General features: G+C 49.9%; 1 protein-coding gene and 1 long non-coding RNA gene across 7 annotated transcripts in view; both read right to left on the bottom strand.

Annotated features, from left to right (window-relative positions):
• Positions 1–12,437, bottom strand: part of Cib4 (calcium and integrin binding family member 4) — a 58,703-nt gene extending 46,266 nt beyond the window's left edge. The window contains exons 1-3 of one of the 3 annotated variants that reach the window (XM_023566319.2): positions 12,301–12,434; positions 11,837–11,871; positions 470–566 (exon numbers count right to left, since the gene is read on the bottom strand). In XM_023566319.2, the coding sequence (XP_023422087.1) occupies positions 470–566; positions 11,837–11,871; positions 12,301–12,354 (186 nt within the window). In that variant the 5' untranslated portion in view covers positions 12,355–12,434. The other 2 variants (XM_063231178.1, XM_063231174.1) reach the window with 2 other exon arrangements.
• A 4,651-nt stretch (positions 12,438–17,088) lies between these two features.
• LOC106028370 (uncharacterized) overlaps positions 17,089–19,918 on the bottom strand; it is a 35,969-nt gene continuing 33,139 nt past the window's right edge. For all 4 annotated transcript variants that reach the window (XR_010041253.1, XR_010041250.1, XR_010041254.1 and 1 more), the window contains one exon: positions 17,089–19,836. This is a non-coding gene — a long non-coding RNA (uncharacterized LOC106028370). The remainder of the gene's footprint in view (positions 19,837–19,918) is intronic.

Genomic DNA, 19,918 nt, shown 5'->3' with positions numbered 1-19,918 from the left:
GACGGCTGGAGGGGGCACCCTGGCTTCCTCAAGACCCTGATGGCCCCGTGGGGACCCCAACCTTTGCATTTGTCCAGTTAGGGGCACAAGGGATGAAAGCAGAGCCTACCGTGTACACAGCTGCTAATGTGAGGGGTCAAGGGTAGGCCAAATGCTGAGGTTCAGTAAGGGACCTTGGCAGGACTCGAGGCTGATGGGCAGGACCAGGGACAGCCCTCCAGCTGGGGCCACCTCCTTCCAGCTGTGAACCCTTGGGCAGAGACCTGCCTTTTGTCTCTCTCCCAGGATAGATCCTACCCTGGGGTTAATCGGGGCATGGCAGATATGTTCTAGAAGCATTGGGAAACCAAGTTCTGCTGGACTCTGCCTGGAGGTCACAGCTCCTCTGAGCGCAGCTGCCAGGTGACCGAGCCCAGCATTGGCCCCTCTGCTGACCCTGAGATCCCACCATCCCCTTTCCTGAACTTACCCTCAGGGCTGGCAGGGAGCTGACCTGGTCCACGGTCAGTGTGGCCTCTTTGTAGTACTTGCCTTCAGGGCAGAGCTTCAGGAAAGTGTTGTGGATGCTGAGGAGAGAGGAACATAAATCTTTCTATCACTCTAGAGAATTCCCTGTGCCCTTCCGAGTGCCTGGCATATCCTGGGGAGGACAAAGCCAGCCAGGCACGAGGAAGGGTAAGTGACTGTGTCCTGTCCCCTGGAACACTCGCCAACATTACTTCTGGCCCATCTCAGTCCAGTCCTGAGGTGCAGCTAGAGATGTTGGGGTCACCTGTGTCGCCTATCTGCCCAGCTGTTCTCAGCACTTGGTAGGTGTTAGCTGGAGCCTGGTGAACCACGCAGCCACGCTAGCCCGCTAGGCAGCCAGCAGTTCCCACAGACCACACACAGCCCTGAAGGATCTTTCAGTGGTCCCCAGCACCCATCTGTCTATCCATAGGCCACCTAAATGACTATGTCCCCCGAGAGAAAAATGGCAGGAGGGAATTTTGCCCCAGGCCAAGAGGGGACACCGCGCCCCCATCATCATTGGTCCCTCTCACTCCATCCTGAACACAGGTCTCTGCCCACCAGTGGGCTCTCGGCTCGGTAGGACCAGCAGCCAAGGTAGCCGGGGCAGAGGAACAGTGGTGACCAGAAGGCCTGGACATCTGCTCTTTCACTGCCCTCGCAGGGTCGAGTGAACTCAGCAACTTGACACTTCTGAACCTGAGTTTCAACATCTGGATAAGGGTCATCGGGACTCGTCTTGGAGAGCCCTGGTAAGGATTCCAGGTGAACTTGAGGCAGGGTCGTGAGCACATGTGTACATGTGTGGGGGAAAATCACAGGCTGGTTAAAATCACGTCCTCTACAGCCAGGTGCAGCTAAGTGCAAACGCTGGCTGTCGTGTAGCAGTTCTGAGACCCTGAGCAAGGTTCTGGACCCGCCTGAGTCTCTGTCTGCCTCTTCAGTGAGGCAATAAACCGCCCTCACACGTCTGTGGAGACGAATGGGGAGTGTGAACGGTCAGCACAGCACTGGCCAGGAACATGACACCCTCTCTTTTCCCCTCCTGTGTTGCCTGCCCCTCTGGCCGAGCTGGACCGTGACTGTGAAGCCCTCTAACCTGCCCCAGGCCTGCCAACTGCCTCCTTTCCTGGTTACTCTCCTCTCCTCTACTCTTTTCTGATTCCTCTCTTCTTTCCCATCAAATCCCTAATCTCAGCCGAGTGCTAGGAGGCAATTTATCTGATCAAATTAATTCTCACTGAGGAGAGAGTGGCTAACAGCCCCTCATCACGAGCCTAGGGTATGTGGTTTTATACACTTAAACTCAGGTGAGTGGCAGTGAGGGACAGGTGACTAAGAGAAGACCTTGAAGGGTGACTTTACGACCAGAGATTCACAAGTAGAGGAGGCAGCACCCCAAGGAGGTCGCCCAGGAGACCTCAGAGCCACTGGTGCTACCCTCCCAGCTCTCATCTTGTCACAGCTTACTGACACCTACAAGATCTTCCTTGGCTCCCAGCTGTGGGAGGATGGGAGGAAACAGCTGGGGTCCTGCTGTCCCCTCCCTGCCCAGACCCCTGCTCTGTGTCCCAGAGGCTAATATCAGCTGCTTACGCTGCGCCCTGGTCCTCTGGCTTTGTCTCTGTCCCTGCTACGGTGGCCGAGTGTGCTGCTGTCACCACCAACCAGATGTGGTGACGCTGGTGACTCAGTGTCCCCTCTGCTTCTGGAGGGTTCCTTCACCCGAGCTCCCCTTCAGAGACCCCGCCGGAGTCTCTAGTCTGCTAGGATGTTGGTGGGTCCCGGTCTGTCCCTCTCTCACTGGCTGCAACCAGAGAGCTGAGAGTTTCAACCGTGGCTGCCCGATGGGGAGACAGAACTCTTCACACAGCTCCAGGCTGACTTAGAGAGCGGGTAGACAGGGGCTGGAGTGAACATGGACACGCAGGCCCAGCGCCATGACCCTGCTGGCCTTGGCCTGTAGGGAGCCCTGGACAGTGAGTGGCGGCTCGGAGCGATCTGGGCAGGACCTAAAAAGCTGGGTGTGGAATGGGTTGGGGAGCACAATCTCCCGGAATGTACTGGGGCAGCAGTGCCCATCCTGTCAACAAGAGGGCAGGAAAGCCATACTGGCTGCAGGCTGCAGACTCCTCCAAGGCACAGGAGATTCAAGAGTGTTTGACCACAGCCAAAGGGGCATCTGTCACTGTCGTTGTTAGAATTACTGATGTAGGAGCCTCATAAAAAAGCAGGTCAACTTTCAGTAAGTTTTAGTAATTTTTTAAAATTCCCTCTGGCAACAACATACCCTTGAAGGCTGTACCCAGAGCCACCACTCCCGGTGGCCCTTCTGTGGGTGCCACCAGGAGCGCCTGCTGTATGCTGCCCACCTTCGGGGAAGTTTCTCAGTTTCCTCGAGGTCTTACAAAGCTGGGGCCATTATCTTTTTCACAGATAAGATGATAGAAGATCAAGATAATTTGCACAAGGCCACGCGGCAGTGTTGTTGAAGCCAGTGCGGAGGACACCAAAGCTCTTTCCCCACGGCCCAAAGAAGAGGGCACGGGAGGGACTCTGAGAGGATGGGCAGGGACACACTGTTGTCACCGCCACACCCATGTACCAAGTGCACCCAAGCACCTCACCTTCCCACCCTCAAGCCAGCTGGGAGACGTGCAGGGGGGATCCCTGCTGTGGATCCTTGCTATGGATGGGTAAATGGAGGCTCAGAGAGTTTACAGGGTGTGCTGAAGACACACAACTGGAAATGGCAGAGTGGAGGGCTGGACTTTAAAAACAAGTTCTTCAGGCTGTGCTGCCTACCACTAAATTCTGCGCTCCCCACAAGCACCATGGTGCCCCCCCTAGAATCTTCCAAGAGTGGGGTGCTGCCCGCCCGGGCTCCGTGCCTCCCGCCCCCGCAGGCTGGCTGCCCAAGATGAATCGTGCCACCTTTCTACCACCACAAAAGCATCTCCTCCCCCAAATATAGATCAGTGCTGCAAATGGAACCGAGTTAATCACTAATGGACTCCGGAGTCAGAGCCTCGCACACCCAGCCTGGCCTTCCACACTCAGCTCGGAGCCAGGCTGGGGCTGTCTGTGGTTCCAGGCCAGCTCTGCCTGCCCCTCGCCTCGGCCTTGGGCTTGTCCGGCCCGCTCTGGGGCCTATTTGCCCTCTCTGAGAGGTGCTTCTCAGTGACCCTAAGCATGCCAGCTCCCTCCATTAAGGAGTCCTTGGCTCTAGATTTTGGCATTTCTCTCCAGCACCCTGTCCTCACCCGTGCCTCTGAGACCCTCTAGTTTAGTGATTCTCAAATGGGGTGCCCCCATCAGAACCACACAGGAAGTCTGTAAACGGATCAGTGTCCCCCACTTCAGCCTCCAAGACTCTTGTCCAAGGCCAGGGCAGGGCCCAGCAGCCTACAGTTCCTATGGCTTCCCAGGGATTCTGCTGCACCTGCCAGGGTCAGACACAAGCCCCCTTTCTCCTCTAGCCCCAGCCATGTGGCACACATGGTCTGCTCCTCCCAGGTCTGGTGACCTGGCTTTGGGTCCTGACCCAAGTCCCAGATAAGAAATTGGGAAGGTGACTTCCGGGAGAACATGGCGGACAGATAACAGCAACTACCGGAGGCTCTCTGAAAAACTAGGCTCAGAAGCCAGATATGGTGCAGACTAAAGAGACATAAGCAGGTGGAGTTATGCTCTGCTGACTCAGGAACGAATTGGGCTGAGAGAAACCAACTTGGAATGCAGTCCTGGTGCTAAAACAGGAACAGAAAAGTCTCGCTGCTGAGGCTGGACCCTGCGCCATTGGAAGCCGCGATTTGGGTTTCCCGCCGCGCAGTGGCTGGCTGCCTCTACATCGGCTCGGCAAGGAGAGAGACGCGCGGAAACTCTGAGAACGGGAGTCTGTGAACGGAGTCGAAAACAGGACGGGCAGGGAGGCATGTTCTGACTTGTGGCAAGGTGAGTGAGAGAAACTGACACTCCACCACAGTTTGACTCCAGCGGACTTTCTGGGCCCGAGCAGTCCTGCGGGAGCAGGGCGCAGTGGAGACTCCAGCCACACATTCCCCTCTCGGGCGGGATTGGTGAAAAGTGCCTGGCCTGCGTGACGCTGCCGGCAGACCCAGTAGGCTGGCCCAAACCAGATCCCAGAGCCTGACGGAGGCCGGGAGGGGCAGGCCCCCGCGTAGGCTGCCTGGTGCACAGCGGTGAGTGGGAACACCTAACCGGGGCAATTCAATCAGGCTGTGGCTGACAGGGAGAGAAGCTGGGCCTCTCATATAAGCTTGCATATATAAGGAACAGAGAATATGGGAAGAGGCAGCAACAAGAAAGGCTCCTCGGCCCCCAATTCTGAGAAACAGGCAATAGCAGACACCGCACCATTACACATAAGGCACCATATAGAGAGCCTCATAGACCAATTCAGGAATGAAGTTATCAACGACCTGAAGCTAGAAGTATGCAAAATAGTTAGAGAAATGCTAAGCCCCACCCAAGAAAAAACAGATGGTGGAATGGAAGAACAGAAAAAGAGGGGAGAATTGTTTGATGGAGAAAACAGGGAAAGCATAGAATACGTGAAGCAGGTTCAAAGGGACTACCAAGAAACTAAGAAGTCTATCGAAGACTGGCATAACAGCTTGAAAGAAACTAAGGACAGACTATCTGAACTGGAGGGCAGAATTGTAATATGGGAGAATGAAATGAAAAACTTCTTAAAAATAACAAAGAAACAAACAGCAATAATACAAAGACAAGAAGATGATAAGAGGATCCATAACTTAAGGATTAAGAACATAAAAGAAGAAGTAGGGACACAAACAAATGAACTACAAAAGCTACTCACAGAAATAATCCAGGAGAATTTTCCTAATTTAGCAAAAGGTAAAGATACTCAGATGTATGAGGCATACAGGACCCCAGCTACCTACAACCCTAACAGAGCAACACCCAGGCATATCATAATAAAAATTCCAGAAATTCAATACAAGAACAGAATATTAAAAGCTGTCAGAGACAAGAAACAGATCACTTACAAGGGAACACCCATCAGAATTACAGCAGATTTCTCTGCACAAACCATCAAATCACGAAGAGCGTGGGGGGAAATAATTCAAGCTTTGAAAGATAATAATCTCCAGCCAAGATTGAGATATCCTGCACAACTGTCCCTGGAAATTGATGGAAAAACAAGGTGCTTCCAGGATAAAGAGGAACTGGGGGAATTTGCAACCACCAGTTCAACTCTACAGAGAGTATTGCAGGATATTTTAAAAAAAAGAAAAATACAAAGAATCCAGAAATAGTGGAGGCCACAACTAATGGAGCAGAGAACAAAGTGAAGACAAACTGACAGCTACTGACAGAATAAGAGCTCAACAGAAATGAGGCAGAGAAGATTGGATGATAGGAACAGCTATTTTGGAGAAAATGACATCTTAATAGGTAATACTGATTTAGATCATCTAGTTTTGAAGTCTCATCTAGCTTTTGTCCTTCTGTCTCCAATGGTCTAAATAGGTTGTATCTTACTGGATTTTATTATGTACGATAGTATAAGCAAAAACCTTTTAAAGACAAGGAGATTATACAGAAACCATTATTCATTTTCTGTTAGTCGATTCTAAATACTCTGTAATGCTGTCATTCTCTTAAATGGTTTTACATTGTTTTGATATACTTAATGCTACAGTATACGAAGTTGTACTCAAGGATTTCAAGGAAAGAGACAATATGGTAACTACTTTTAGGTCAGGATTATCTGGTGGTGAAACACTATTCTGCTTAAATGGTTATGTTTTGATCTGTGCTGTTTCGTTGTTATGCCCTCTTTTATCTCAATCTCCACTCCATTATTTACTTTTTTAATACTTTTTAAATTTTTATCCTTTTAATTAAAGGAAAAAAAAATAACAGGATATATTATAGTAACCCACTTTGACTTTCCATTACCTCGATTTAAAGCCCTGTATTACTCTCACCATCTGGTTTTTAACTGATGTTCCCCTATTCTGTTTTGCTGGATAGTATTAGGTTCGAAAATTTAGCCATCAGCTGTGAAGATAATGACATTCATTATAACGCCCATTCTCGTTGACTTTTATCTACTTTTGAAGACCTACAATGTCTCCAATGGTTTGGTTTTGTCGGTTTTGTTCTTTACTGTTTTGTTCAATTGTATTATAACTAATGGTATAGGCAATTCTATTAGAGATAGCGGGAGGCATTATGGTAACCATTGTTGATCACCTTGTATTATGTTTTCACATTATCTATTATGTCCACTCTTTTGACTTGACCGATTCTGTTCTGTTATGTCACATTTGGTTTTATTCTTTTCCAAAAAAGTAATAAGAACCGTGAGAGCAATGAAACCCAAAATGTGTAATAGTCATTGTACAAAAGAGAGGAAAAGAAAGTGCTCTAAACTATATAACTGCATGTATATTTAAGTGTATAAGATAGAATATGATATCACAGAGTTTTATTGGATCATTGAACAGAACTGTTTGCAGTATCATTGATGGAATGTCCACTTTACAAGCTTTAATTTTGTGACTTGAACAATTATTTCTAAGATGACAATATGTAATCCATTAACTAGTAATTTCCTACTGTTCATTTTTTTTCTGCAAATCTGTATAACTTGTACCCTTTCTCTGCTTTTTTTTTCTTTTCTCCTTAAATAAAATTTAAAAAAAAATTAAAAAAAAAAAAAAAAAAACTAACCCCCTAAATAAAATAAACTGTCCTGTCAAAAAAAAAAAAAAAAAAAAAAGAAATTGGGAAGGTGTTAGCCGGAGACCCCTCCCCGCTATGGCTTCCTCTCCCCATTGGCCTCTAGGACACTTGTTTGTTTTATTCACTGGGCTGTACCCATGCTCTGTATCATTTCTGTCACTTTTTGGGGGAAACTGGTCTCACATCATCAGAAGTCACAGAGGAAAAGGGTTGGGTTTGGCCTTGGCAGCCCAGGAGGCTCTTCCTCCACCCCACCCCACCCCACTGGGCACCATGTTCCTGACCACCCAGATCCAAGCTACCCCTGAGGCATTGGACACCTGGCTCACCTCCAAAAAGCCAGCCTGTTTCCGTGTGTGTGTACCTGTGTGTCCTTCCAGGAATACTCACCTTGGGTTTGTGTCTGTACATATGTCCCACCTGTCCCCCAAAATAGCAACATCCCCTTTATATGTCTTGTTTCCCCAAGCAATATAGTTAAATAGGTTAAAAACACAAGTACCGTAAAGCTTGCAATTAACATTACCGACACTCACTGCCTCTGGACTCCTGCCCTCCAGAGACAACCAGCACAAGCACAAACCACCTCTTGGCTTCTCTTGGGCTTTTACTTAACATTTTTTTAGGATTTATAAATACTGTACAGATGCTGCCATTTGTCAATATTTTTATTATAGGTACTATCTTGCGATGTTCTCCTATAAAAAGATTTTTTGCCATATGCTTCTTTTCCTAATCCTCCCAGTATATACAACACTTTTTCTGAACTGATATCCAGCGTTGATATTGTTAAATGTTGCCCACAGCTGATTAGCTAGTGCAATATGAGACCTCTTCTTTTCTTGAAAAGCTTTCAGTTTTTCCCGGAGTTAATAATAATTTCATTTTCCTTTTGCTCAGGCTTCAGTGTATTGTCATGATTTCATCAACAAACTTTCTGCAGCGCTGTAAAGTTCTCCATATGATGATGGTATCCAGATCTGCAGGTTCACTTTGTGTTCTTGAAGACATCATCAACCCTGGCCACCCCAACCCCTTAATCCTAATCTAGAAAACTGTTTTCCAGGCCTGCTGATCTCTGGCATCCTCATAACTTGTTTTGCCTTCTTCTGTGTTGAAATTCCTTTTTGCCTGGATCCTCTGTCTTTCCTTTTGTTTTATTTTCTAGTTTTAATGGAGCACATTTTTCAAAACCTTTCTTAGACAAATTCCACAAGAGATCACGTAGTTGATTTGCACACCAAAAAATATTGTCGCTCCACCTGCAGTGTTGACTAAGAGTTCAGCCAGGACTCAGTTTAGATTGGAAACTTCTCCTTAAGATATTGAAGGTGTTTTGTCTTTGAACATGTGCCCAAAGCTGTCTTGATTCCTGAGAGTCTTCTCTTTGTAAGCCTTAAGGGGCTTCTCATTATCTCTGACCTTCTCTAATGTCATGATGCCTTGACTTAGTGAGTAGACAGTCTCTGATTCCTTCCTTAGTTCACCCAGCATCCCTTGGCTTTTGGATCATGCTGACCACAGGCTCTGCAGACTGGCTGTGCAGAGGTCCCCGGGGTCTTCATGGCACCTGGGGCCCCCAAGACAGCAGCTGCTCTCCCCAAAGGCTGAGCGCCTGTCTTTTCTGGGTGGGTCAGTGCTACCGAGTGTGTTGCAGGGTAGTGAAGGAATCACACAGATCTTGTTCTCTACCTTTCTATTTTTGCCTGACCTTGCGTCCTGCAATTCAGAGGCTCCTGAGCTTTTCTAGGTTCTTGACTCCATCTTCCAAATCCTGCAGGAAATTTCTCTTCAGCTTTCTACTCAGTGAAGTCTGTGTCATGTCTATCTGCTTTGCACTTTTCAGATTTTGCTGATCTTTCTCATCGGCTGTCAGCTCTGGTGTCCTTTTTATCCTTATGGATTTCTTCCTTTTAGAAAAATGTCTCTACTTCTAGTAGAAGAAGCAGAGCTAGAAAATGCTGGTTTGTTTCATGTTGACACGAAGCACCTTGCGCTTGGCTCTCAATTTAATTGTATACCTTGGAAATGGCTCCAATCCAAACACTGCCCGCCTCCTGTCCAAAGGAGGTCCATTGGCACGGACCCTCTTGTGCAGCTTAAATGACCAAAGGTCAAAAAGTCTTCCCCTTCTAAACCAGAACGCTGACCATCTCCAGCCTTCGCCGGCTCTCATCCATCCCACAGAGCTCTCCACATCTTCCTCTGTCCCCAGCAGAGCTCCTGGGCCTGGGGTCGCACCTCCAAGGCCTCTCTGGTATCATACGATATTGGAGTTTCAGTTCTTTCTGTGGTTATTTCATAAGATGTCCAGTATGGAGGTCCAGAAGTATGGGACTTGAGCCACTCCACCTCCCACTCTGTCTTCCTCGTGCAGGACCCCTACCCCAGCTCCTAAGCCTTCCTGTTCTCCACCGCTGCACAGGGTGAGCACCTCCTGAGTAGGAACTCCCCAGGGCAGGGTAAGTCCCTCAGGCTCAGTACAGAGCTGTCAGAGGGAGTGGCCCAAAGAGCTTTGGAGAATCCTGGTGGAGAGGTTTGAATGAAGGAGGCCTTTCCAGGCAGTGCCGTGCTTCTCACCAGGGAGGTCACCTTTGATGGGAACGGGAACGGGCTGGAAGCTCCTTCCGCACAGAGACCACCTCAAGGCCTGGATGGACCTCTCAGGAGGAAAGAACCCCTCAAGGTGACTTGTTTCCAAGGACACCTTTCTCAGAAGACCAATACAGAGCAAGAGTAAACAGAGGGACGTCAAGAGGGAGAGCCTGGGAGACCCCCATCTCTCTGCTGCCCTTCAGATCCTCACCATGGGAACCCCAGAACACAAAGATAGCGTTCAAAAACCCCTCGTGTGGAAGGAGGTGGCTGCTCGTGCTCTGTTGCCAAGAGGACAAACTCGTGCTCTGTTGCCCAGGAAAGACAATCTCATCAGACCTGCCAACTTTGCCTGCAGTTCTACGGCTAGGAATTTCTTCAGCGGATTTGCACTCACCTACTAGACAAGCATGCCATGCATAAATGTTTAATATAATACTATCTGTATAAGTGAAAGCCAGAAGCCACGTAAGTGTCCATTGCGGAGAGCTGGTAATGAATTACGATTTATCCACATGAGAGAATGAGGCATAGCCATGAAAAAACAGAATGAGGAAGATCTCTGGGTGCTTTGTATAAAAGTGACCAGGAAAACTTAAAAAAAAAAAAAGGGTGCAGAACAGCCTGAGTGGGATGAATGTCACAGGGAATGTGCGCCTTCTGGGAGCCTAGATGACAAAGTAGCAGAGAACGGAATAAATCCAGGGACAACAGAGAGGACAAACTGGAGACCACGCTTTCCATTTGGAATTTTTATCCTATTTGAATTTCTAACCATGTTCACATGTTATTTTATTTCATTTTATTTTTATTCATGAATTACTTTTTAGAAACTATCAAGGGGGTTATTTGGATAGTAGGACATGGGTCATTTGGGGTATCGTCATATTTTTCTATTTTTAAAAAAGCAAGAACATTATTTTTTTAAAGAACATTATTTTTAAGAGAAAAATCTCAAGCCCCATGACTGCCCCTGACCTCCCCAGCTCCCCGTGACCTAGCCACCCCTGAGTCCCCTTTGTAGCTGGAGCATCTCATGCTTGTGGGCTCCGGGCGGGACGGGATGCCTGGGGAGGGTTAGTCTGGGCAGGGGTGAAGAGGGGAACGAGAGGGACTCAGGCCAGAGCCCTCCCTCTTGCCCAGAAAGTTCTGGACAAGCTCATTTATTTCTCTAACAGGCTTTGAAGGGCACCACACTGAGGTCAAGCACTCTGCACCTCTCAGCCCATCCACGATCCCAGGAGGGGGGCACCTGTGGCACCTCCTTACTGGGTGACAGCTATCACTGGTCAGAGGCCCTCTCTGCCTGTGTAACAACAGGGCTGGGGCCGCGCACCCCAACCCCCAACTACATGCTACCTGGCACATTCGAAGCCTGGAGGGAGGCCTGGGCAGGCAGGGAGGAGGAAAGGCCAGGCCGAGCATCTGCTAGGCCCAAATAGGCTTCAGCCCTACTTTCCCTGAGACGTCTTCTCCTTGTCCCAAGGAGGAGGCCCTGCCAGCTCCATGATTCTACCAAGAAACCAGCCTTAGCTGGGTTTTGGCGGTACACACCCACAATCCCAGTGACTCTGGGAGGCTGAGGCAGAAAGATTGAAAGTGCAGGCCCAGCCTGAGAAATGTAGAGACCATGTCTCAGATCAAAGTAAAGGAAAGAAGTTGGGGTCCTGAGTTCAAATCTCTAGTACCAAAAAACCAAAAACAAACAAATAAACATGAAAGGAAGGAGGAAGGGAAGGAGAAAAGACAGAAGGAGGAGGGGAGGGAAGAGAGAAGAGGAGGAGAAGGAGAAGAAAAGGAAGAAAAGAGGGAAGGAAGGACAGAGGGCAGGTTTGAGGCACCAGGCAGAGGCAGAGCAACCCGAGGCCTCCTCCAGCTCCAGGGCTGCGGCCTGTCCCAGCTGCTGGCTCTGAGCAGGGACAGACACACAGACGGGAGGGAGGCTGGAGAATCAGCCTGAGGGAGAGCAGAGGGGCCCCGTCCCTCTACTCACCACAGAATCTCATTTCTGGTCAGGAAGGTCAAGGCCTGCAACAAATCAGAGTGGTGACCGCCGCTCAGTCCAGCCCTGCCCTGGCCCCTGGGAGTCAGCGGGCTTCAGGGGATAGAGGGGAGGAGAAAGGCTGTTCCATGGCCGAGGACACAGCAGAGGCCCGAGGTGCAGGCATGGAGAACTCCGGCCTCTTTCCTGCCTCCCCACAGCTCTGGGAGAGAGGCCCGCAGCACAGACCTACAGTGGGCCTGGGAGACCTAACCAAAGCTCCGGGCTGTGGATCAGGAGCCTGGGAGGGCCTCAGAGGACGGGTCTGAGCCACATGGCAGCAGGTTTAGTGAAGGCAACAGCCACCCCTGCCTTGCCTGGCAAACGCTAGCGCCTTGGGCAAAGGTTCTTCCCTTCACCCACCTGCCTTGGAAAGCACCCGGCCCTGCTCAGAACCTTCTCCCTGACCCACCCACCTGGTACTCCTCCAGGTCCTCCCAGTGCATCTGGGACCTCAAACACTGGCCCATGCCAACCCAGCCTTCCCCGTGCCAGCAGCAGCAGAACCTGGGCCCCAGGGACTCCTCCAGTGTTGCAACCAGTTGATCTGGTTGCCATGGTAACCCAGTTCCAACTTCTACCCCTGAGGTGGCAAAGATACAAGTTCTTTCGGTTCTTCAGCCTAAGAGGGAGATATCACCCTCAAAACCACAAATGGAAGGAGAGCCCAAAACCAGTCTTCAGAGTCACACTGTTGGCTTAGAAGTCACATGGCCCAGCAAACCATGTGGCTGGCCTGGGACAAGCTACGGAACCTGTGGGTCTCAGTGACTTCATCTGCACAGGAGCACAGAGAAAGTAAGTGCTCAATAAATGTTAGAACCAGGTCCCATCTACTGTGCCAGGGAAATAGAGGATAGATCCTGACCTCAGAAGGTGGTCAAATAAAAGCTCAGCGAAAGACATTCCAGGCCACCAGTCAGGGATCCCAGAGGAAGCAGGCGGAAATTAGGGAGAGTTTCTCACAACGGGACACCACACAGAGGTGAGGTCAGGACGTCCTGGGACCCACCCGGGGCTGTGCAGCATCCTGGACTCCTAACGTGGCAGCCACCAGCCCTGACCCAATGACACATAGCATTCTCCTCTTCCCCTGACCTCTGCAGGGGCAGGGCAGGGTGGAGCAGATCGGACAGTGGATTGGGCAAAACAAAAACAGCCAGCGTAGCCACCAGTGTCGCAACTCAAAGGGCGGCTGGAAGCCACTGCCCTCCCTTCCCGGCAAGGTCTGCATGCCTGTCCTGAGCAAACGGTGCTGGGCTCTTGGTCCTTCCCACACCCTCCTAGGTAAAGAGCCACGGGGCTCCCCAGTGCCGCTAATCCGTGTCTCTGGAAAGGCAGCCGCATGGAGCCCAGAATCTTTCATTTACCCCACAGACTCTAGTGTGGTAGCGGGTGTGCCAGGGACCCACTCAGCCCTGGGACCTCAAGAGCTGCATGCTCAGCGTGCACACACACACCTCTGGAGATGGAGACCAGTAGCATCAGAGGGAACAGTAGAGCCATAACTGCTGGACAGGAAATCTTCGTGTGGACTCTGCCATTTAAATGGCTGTTAACACTCAACGGTTGACAGACTGAGCTTCGACAGACTGAGGCCCTGGCTGCATCCTTCCTTGCTGTAGCTCCTTGAGCAATTCATAAAATGACTATAAGTCTCAGCTTTCCTCATCTGTGAAATGGAACAAATAAATCCCCACTTGATGAACATTTTTTCTTTAAGGGTAAAATAAAATGATGTGGGTCAATACCTATTGAGTACTTAATAAAGGATAGACAGTATTATTACTTTTAAAAGTTGGGACTGAGCTAGGGATGGTGCCAAATGCCTGTAATCCCAGCATTCTGGGAGGCCAAGGTAGGAAGATAAAAGTTTAAACTCCTCCTAGGTAGTTTAGAGACTCACAGACTTAACATCTGTCTCAAAAACAAACAGAAAAAAAAATTTAAAGGGGGATGGGGGTGTAACTAGTGCAAAAACCCTGGATTCAATCACCAGTACTGAGAGAGAGAGAGAAAGAGAGAGACAGAGACAGAGACAGAGACAGAGACAGAGACAGAGAGACAGAGAGAAACATTAAAAAGGTTAAGGCCTGGAAGGAGGGGTAGGACTTCAGCAGGCAAAGTCACAACTAAATCCCATCTTCTGCTGAGTCCCTGATTTCCTGCTGTCCTGTTCTGAGTGGCTTCTACCTGCCATGTGTGTCTGCCAGGGCTATTCATCCCCACAGCAGCTCCGGAGAGGAGCAGAGTGTGCTGACTTCTCTCCGGGGAAGGAGGACACTGATGAGGTGGTGATGCTGCTGAGGTGGGTGAGTTGCAGGGCTGGGTATCCCCAAGGCATGGAGGGGTGGGGGATTTCAGGGACCCAGCGCACCTCTGAGATCACACCCTGAGAACCAGCTTCCTTCTCCCTCACCTCCTGATTACACGAGGTGCAAATGGCAGCTTGGCACCTGCTGGCTGTGTCTTTAACACCCAGGGACACTTGCTAAAAACAAGGACAACAAAACACCTGGAGAGAAGGGCTGGCACCTCGGAGCTTTTAGCTTCTGACTCAGCCCCTGTCGGCTGACAGGGAGCTGGGTCGGAGCTGGGTTAACAGCACAAAGAATGCTTGTCCGTGTGGACTCCAAGGAACCTGCGAGCCACAGCCCACAGCAGCTCGGTGCAAAGGCAGGACCAGCCCAGAGGCTGGCGCTGGCTGGTGCTGGAGCCACGGGGGGCCAGAGCAGTGTCAGCAGAGGTGCTACCAGAGCAGGACGTTAGTGACATGTGGTGAGCCAGGGTGACATGACGGGACCGTGTTCTAGGCCCAGAGGGCAACGGGATCCAGAGACTTAAATAACACTGTCTGTTTTCATATTGAGAAAATGATGCAGGTTGGTAATTTATAACTGCAACACAAACTTTCCACTATTTATATCTATTTACTTAAAAAAAATAAGAGCTCACTTAAAAAAATATTAAGTAAATTATTACACAGGTGGTTAAAGGAATGAGCCAGAAATCACAAAGGTCTCTGTTTTCACTCTCTCTAAGGTTTGCCAACCAAGCTTCCCCCAACTTTCATCCCCCCACCTCATCTTACCTCTGCAGACTTTGTGATTGTGATTTCATCCAGGATGAGATTTTCCGTGGTTCCCACAAATAACAATAGTAACAATAAGAATGTCACCTTATATTTGCATATGCCTTTACAACTCCAAAATGCTTTTAATATACCATCTCGTTTGCCCAAAAAAAAAGCCTGTGCTTTAAACAAGAAAAAAAGGAAAATCCTTCTTATGATGCTGATTAACCAGTCTGTATTCCTCCCCGTCTAGCCCGCTGGGGCTCTGTGACTCCTCTTCAGCAAGGATTTGAAATGGGCATCACCGAGCAGTGAAGTGGCCCTAAGGAAGGACAGTTCTACAGTGTCCTCTTCCCTCTAGGGCCAGTGTGGGATGGAATGCATTCTTTGTAAGGTTTCTGTCACCTTGCAACATAGGATGATTCTTTAAAAAAACAACGCCTGCTTCCACCTTGATTTAGATGTCTCTTAAAATTCAAAAAAAGGCATCAAAAAAGAACTTGTATCCAGAATATGTAAAGAACTCTTACAACTCAACAATAAAAAGAGAATTTTAAAATAAGGAATTTGAATAGACATTGCTCCTGAGACAGCGTATGAATGGCCCTGAGTACCTGAAAAGGTGCTCAGTTCTGTCAATCATCAGGAAAGAGAGGCAAATGCAAACCTCTTCCTGCCTGCAAGGGTGACTATTTTAAAAAAGAAAAATACCCAGTGGGGGTGAGGAGGTAGAGAAATGGGAGCCCTCATACATTGCTAATGAGAACAATAAATCCGGCAACCTCTTGGAAAAGTCTAGCAGCTCCTCAAAGGGTGGAGTTACCACGTAACCCTACTCCTTGGTCTGTACCCAAGAGAAATAAAAACTTGTCTACGTGAGAACTCATGCAAGGTTGTTCATGGCAGCGTTATTCATAAGAGCCAAAAGGCAGAGGTAACCCAACAGTCAATAACGATGCATGGATAAATACAATGTGTACAATAAATCATTATTTGGCTATAAAAAGAAATGAAGTATACATGCATGATGCAATGTGGATAAAATCATATTGAAAACATACCAAATGAAAGAAGCTAATCACAAATCCATTGATATGAAGTATCTTGAATAGACAAACCCAGAGATCCAAAATAATGGAGATGGCAGAGCGACTTCTAGTGGGTATAGGGCTTTTTTCTGGAGAAAAGAACATGTCCTAAAATTAGATGGTGGCCATGGGGGGTACAAGTTTGAAAAGCCTAAAACCCACCGAGGTACATATTTCACAAAGTGAATTGTATAATACATCAATTATATCTAAAGCTGTTATTTTCTTAAATGTCAAGGGGTGTTTAAATTCTAACTTACCACTGGCACATACCATAAATATTATTAAAGGAATGTGTGAAGGAGAGGATAGAGTACTATTTCCTCAGCCTGGGGGTCTCCCTCCAGGGCAGCTCGGTGCTAGGCTAGGGTGGAGCCCTGTTGAGCCAGCTCAACCGAAGTCAACCAGCCTTCTGCGATGGTTCCCAGCTGCCTGGAAAGCTATGCTTTGTCCAAGGAGAGGTCATAAATTCCTGCTGTGGCGGAGCAAGAGGCAGACCTGCGGGACAGCACGGTTTCTCTGGAGACATCATGGGTAGGCCGAAAGAACAGGATGGAAGGGCTGTCCTGCACGGTCTTAGGACAGAGAGGACGAAAAATCCAAAGGTGGCAGTGGGGGTCAGAAGCACCTCTGGTGCATTGAGGACCTGGGGCTGGCGCCTGGCTTCCCTGAGACCTGGCTCGGTACAGAGCAGAAGTGCACACTGGTGGGGAGGGAAGAGCACCCAGGTGGGGCTCCTGGCTACCCCGGCCTGAGGGCAAGGCCTAGAAGCTCCCACAGGAGCTCAGAGGACTGGCCAGGAAGCAGAGTCCACGGAGGCCCTTTTGAAGTGCCAAACAGGACCTGATGGCCTCCCACAGCGCATGCGCACATCTCAGAAACCCTGGGCTCAGAAGTCCATGGACAGAAATACACAGAAATTTACATCCTGATGTTCTTTCTCCCCATCTTCCCATAAGACACAATTTTCCCTTTAGTCTGCCCTTCACATTGCCTGGAGGAGAGTAGAATTGTTACAGCAGGGGTGAGAGAAGCTACACACAGCCAAGGCTCCTTTTTTTATTAATAAATCAGACATTTGAGAATCAGAGGGCCAGGCTGAGGGAAGCAAAGACTGGAGTTTATAAAGGAAGGGCAGAGAGAAAGCACTGTGCCCCCGGGGGAGGCTGGCGAGGCTCTCTCCACTGGAAGCCTAGAAGTTACCAACTCTGGGGTGCCCCACACATGTGCAAGGGGGGGAACATAAACCACCCCAACCTAGCTGCGGCAAGACTGTCACAGCTTCCATCCTGGCTGTCACTCAGGTCCCAGCCGAAAGAGCTGCTTCTTTCCCAAGATTCTACTGAGCTCAGATAATGGGCATCCTCCCTCCCCGTTCTCAATAGCCCGGATATTGAAGAGCTTCCCAGAAAAGAGGGTGAGGGTCCTTGACATTCATGAAACGGCGCGTGTTCATGGGAGTGTGGAAGGAATGTCCTTGGGCCCTGAGAGGGGTGACCCTGCCCTTTTTCCAGCTTCCTTCCGACATCCTGGCCTCCACATCACACCCTGGTGTGATTCTGTGTAGACGGGCCCACGGGGGCTCAGCCGCCTCCCACTGGTGAGTGCTGCCTCGAGCACTCAGTGAGCGTGGGAGGTGGTGGACAGTCACCTCCTCACTTGGGCTTCTGGGAGAGGACTCTGGAGGCGCTCTGCGGATCCAGAAGGTCAAGGGCCTCAGAAGGCAGAGCGGACCAGGCGCACCCGCATGCCCACCCAGCCTGTTCTCTTTCCTGCCTCTTTCTGAGCCTCTCCTTCCTGGCATTGGCTCTCAAAATCCCACACAAAAGCCTTGTCTCACAGTCTGTGTTCACATGGCACCATGGGGAGCCACCCCGACAGTGCTAGGAACATCTGGTGGCACTACCCTGGCACCTGAGCTGAAAGGGAGGAAAAGCTATGTGACAAGAAAGGGGTCCCCTCCAACTTGCTTTATGATGTAATGAGTTGTGAATTTTTAATTCTAAGATTTCAGAGACGAACCTTAGAGGTCACCTTGTTGGAGCCTTTGCTTTGGCAGGAGAGATGGCGCCCCGAGCAGAGACTTACCTCAGGACCAGGGGAGAGCACAGCACAGCTGCCTGTGAGGCCTTCCCCCTCCCACAGGCCTCTAAAAGCTGTTTGCTGGAGGTCACAGAGCCTGTCTAATGAGATCCTGTCTGTGGAAATGCTTTGCAAACAGCTACTTGTCAGGATTTGTGTCAGTCCTGGGACTGGAACCCAGAGCTGTGGGCTCCCTAGCCAGTGCTTTATGCTCAGGAATAGGAAGACTGCCTTAGACCGCAGTTTAGTTCTTATTTCTACGGTCATGGTCTCAGACATTTGCTAACTAATAGCCCTGACCCAGCTTCCCCCTCTGCTGAGCGCCCCCAGCCATGCAGTGAAGCTGGGGCCTGGGGGTGACCATCTGCCCCCTTGTCTGATTTTTATTTCATTTACTTAAAACATCATTTAGGACTCTTTTAAGGTCTTTTAGGTACTTTGCAGCTCGTGGGGATAGAGCAGTAACTGAGACAGCCACAATCTGTGGCCTTAAGGAGAGGAGAGCAGGGCAAAAACGCAATCACTCAGTTAACTACACGTTCACGGCTGTGTTGTGATCAGAGCCGGGGACACAGTGGCAGTGAGCTAACAGGGTTACGTAATCTACCCAGAGGTCAGAGAAGCTCCTCTGCAGAGGGGACATCGCGCTAGGCCTGAAAGAACGGGCAACGGAGAGGCAGACGCAGGGAAGAGGTGTGTCCTGGCAGAAGACCAGCTTCCGGGAAGGGACCCCGAGAGAACCCTGCCGTGCCTGCTGGACAGGGAAGGGCAGAGGCAGCAGCGCAGACCCTGAGGGCCCATGGCTCCTTGAGGCTCTCTCTTCCCAGCTTTCCATTACAGGCAATGGGAAGCACTGGAGGGTGTGATACCGAGAAATGACATAATCAGATTTCTGTTTTCAAGGGATCACTCTCCCCAGTTGGAAGAAGGCCACGGAGCTCAGGGGAGAACCGTGAGGAGACTACTGAGCGGCCAGCAGGACAGGCACGGTGGCGGGGACGTGGCTGTGGCTGCAAGGAGGGAACTGGATGACTTCATGTGACACCTCAAGGTGGAGTCCTGCCACACTTGGACACTGGATGTGGCAGGGGAGGTAGCGGAAATTGTCAGTGGTCGTCCACAAGGTTCTGACCCAAAGCAGCAGAAAGCGGGGAGACGCAGCTTGGGATGGAAGAGTAAGGTTTTGGATGTATTGAGTTTGAGGTGTCCGTGTGACAGACGTGGAAATAAGGACCAGATCCAGCTCAGAACAGAGGTTCAGGCTGTGCACTGGTGACATTTAAAACTAGGAGGTCGGCTAGAGGCCTCAGTGGTGATGGAAAGAACCCGGGGGAGATCCCTGCCCTCAGGGAGCTCACAGTCTAACGGAGTGGCTTGGGGGGGGGGGGATTGTGGTGACTCATTGGAGGCCAGTCCTCTAATCAGGAGTAACCAAAACAGAATCCCAAAGCTACCTGATTAAAGGTGGCTCAGACTGGAAAGGTCGGGAGCCAGAGGGCAGCAGGCAGATGGAGATAACATTCAAAGGTGCTTCCCGTCCTCCACCAGCATTTGCTGATTAGGGAGCAGCAGGTGACCAAGAGGTAAACACAAAGCAGAAGGTGGGGGCAAAGCAGCTGAGAACTTGAAGTGGACTTTTGGTAGGCGTCCTGTGGCTAGGAGTCAAATCTGGAGTTCACACTGCAAGCCAAGCAGAGGGTCAGGGGTATCTGGAAGAGAAGAAACATGGGAGGTCAATGTCAAAGTCAAAGGCTCTTTTCCCCAAGGGCCCACCCAAGTGGCAGAGCTCTG

This window comes from Cavia porcellus, unplaced genomic scaffold (assembly GCF_034190915.1).
Source record: "Cavia porcellus strain 051 isolate PalLab524CR breed Dunkin Hartley unplaced genomic scaffold, mCavPor4.1 scaffold_1, whole genome shotgun sequence".
Taxonomy (NCBI): Eukaryota; Metazoa; Chordata; class Mammalia; order Rodentia; family Caviidae; genus Cavia; species Cavia porcellus.
This window is presented reverse-complemented; position numbering and strand designations above follow the sequence as displayed.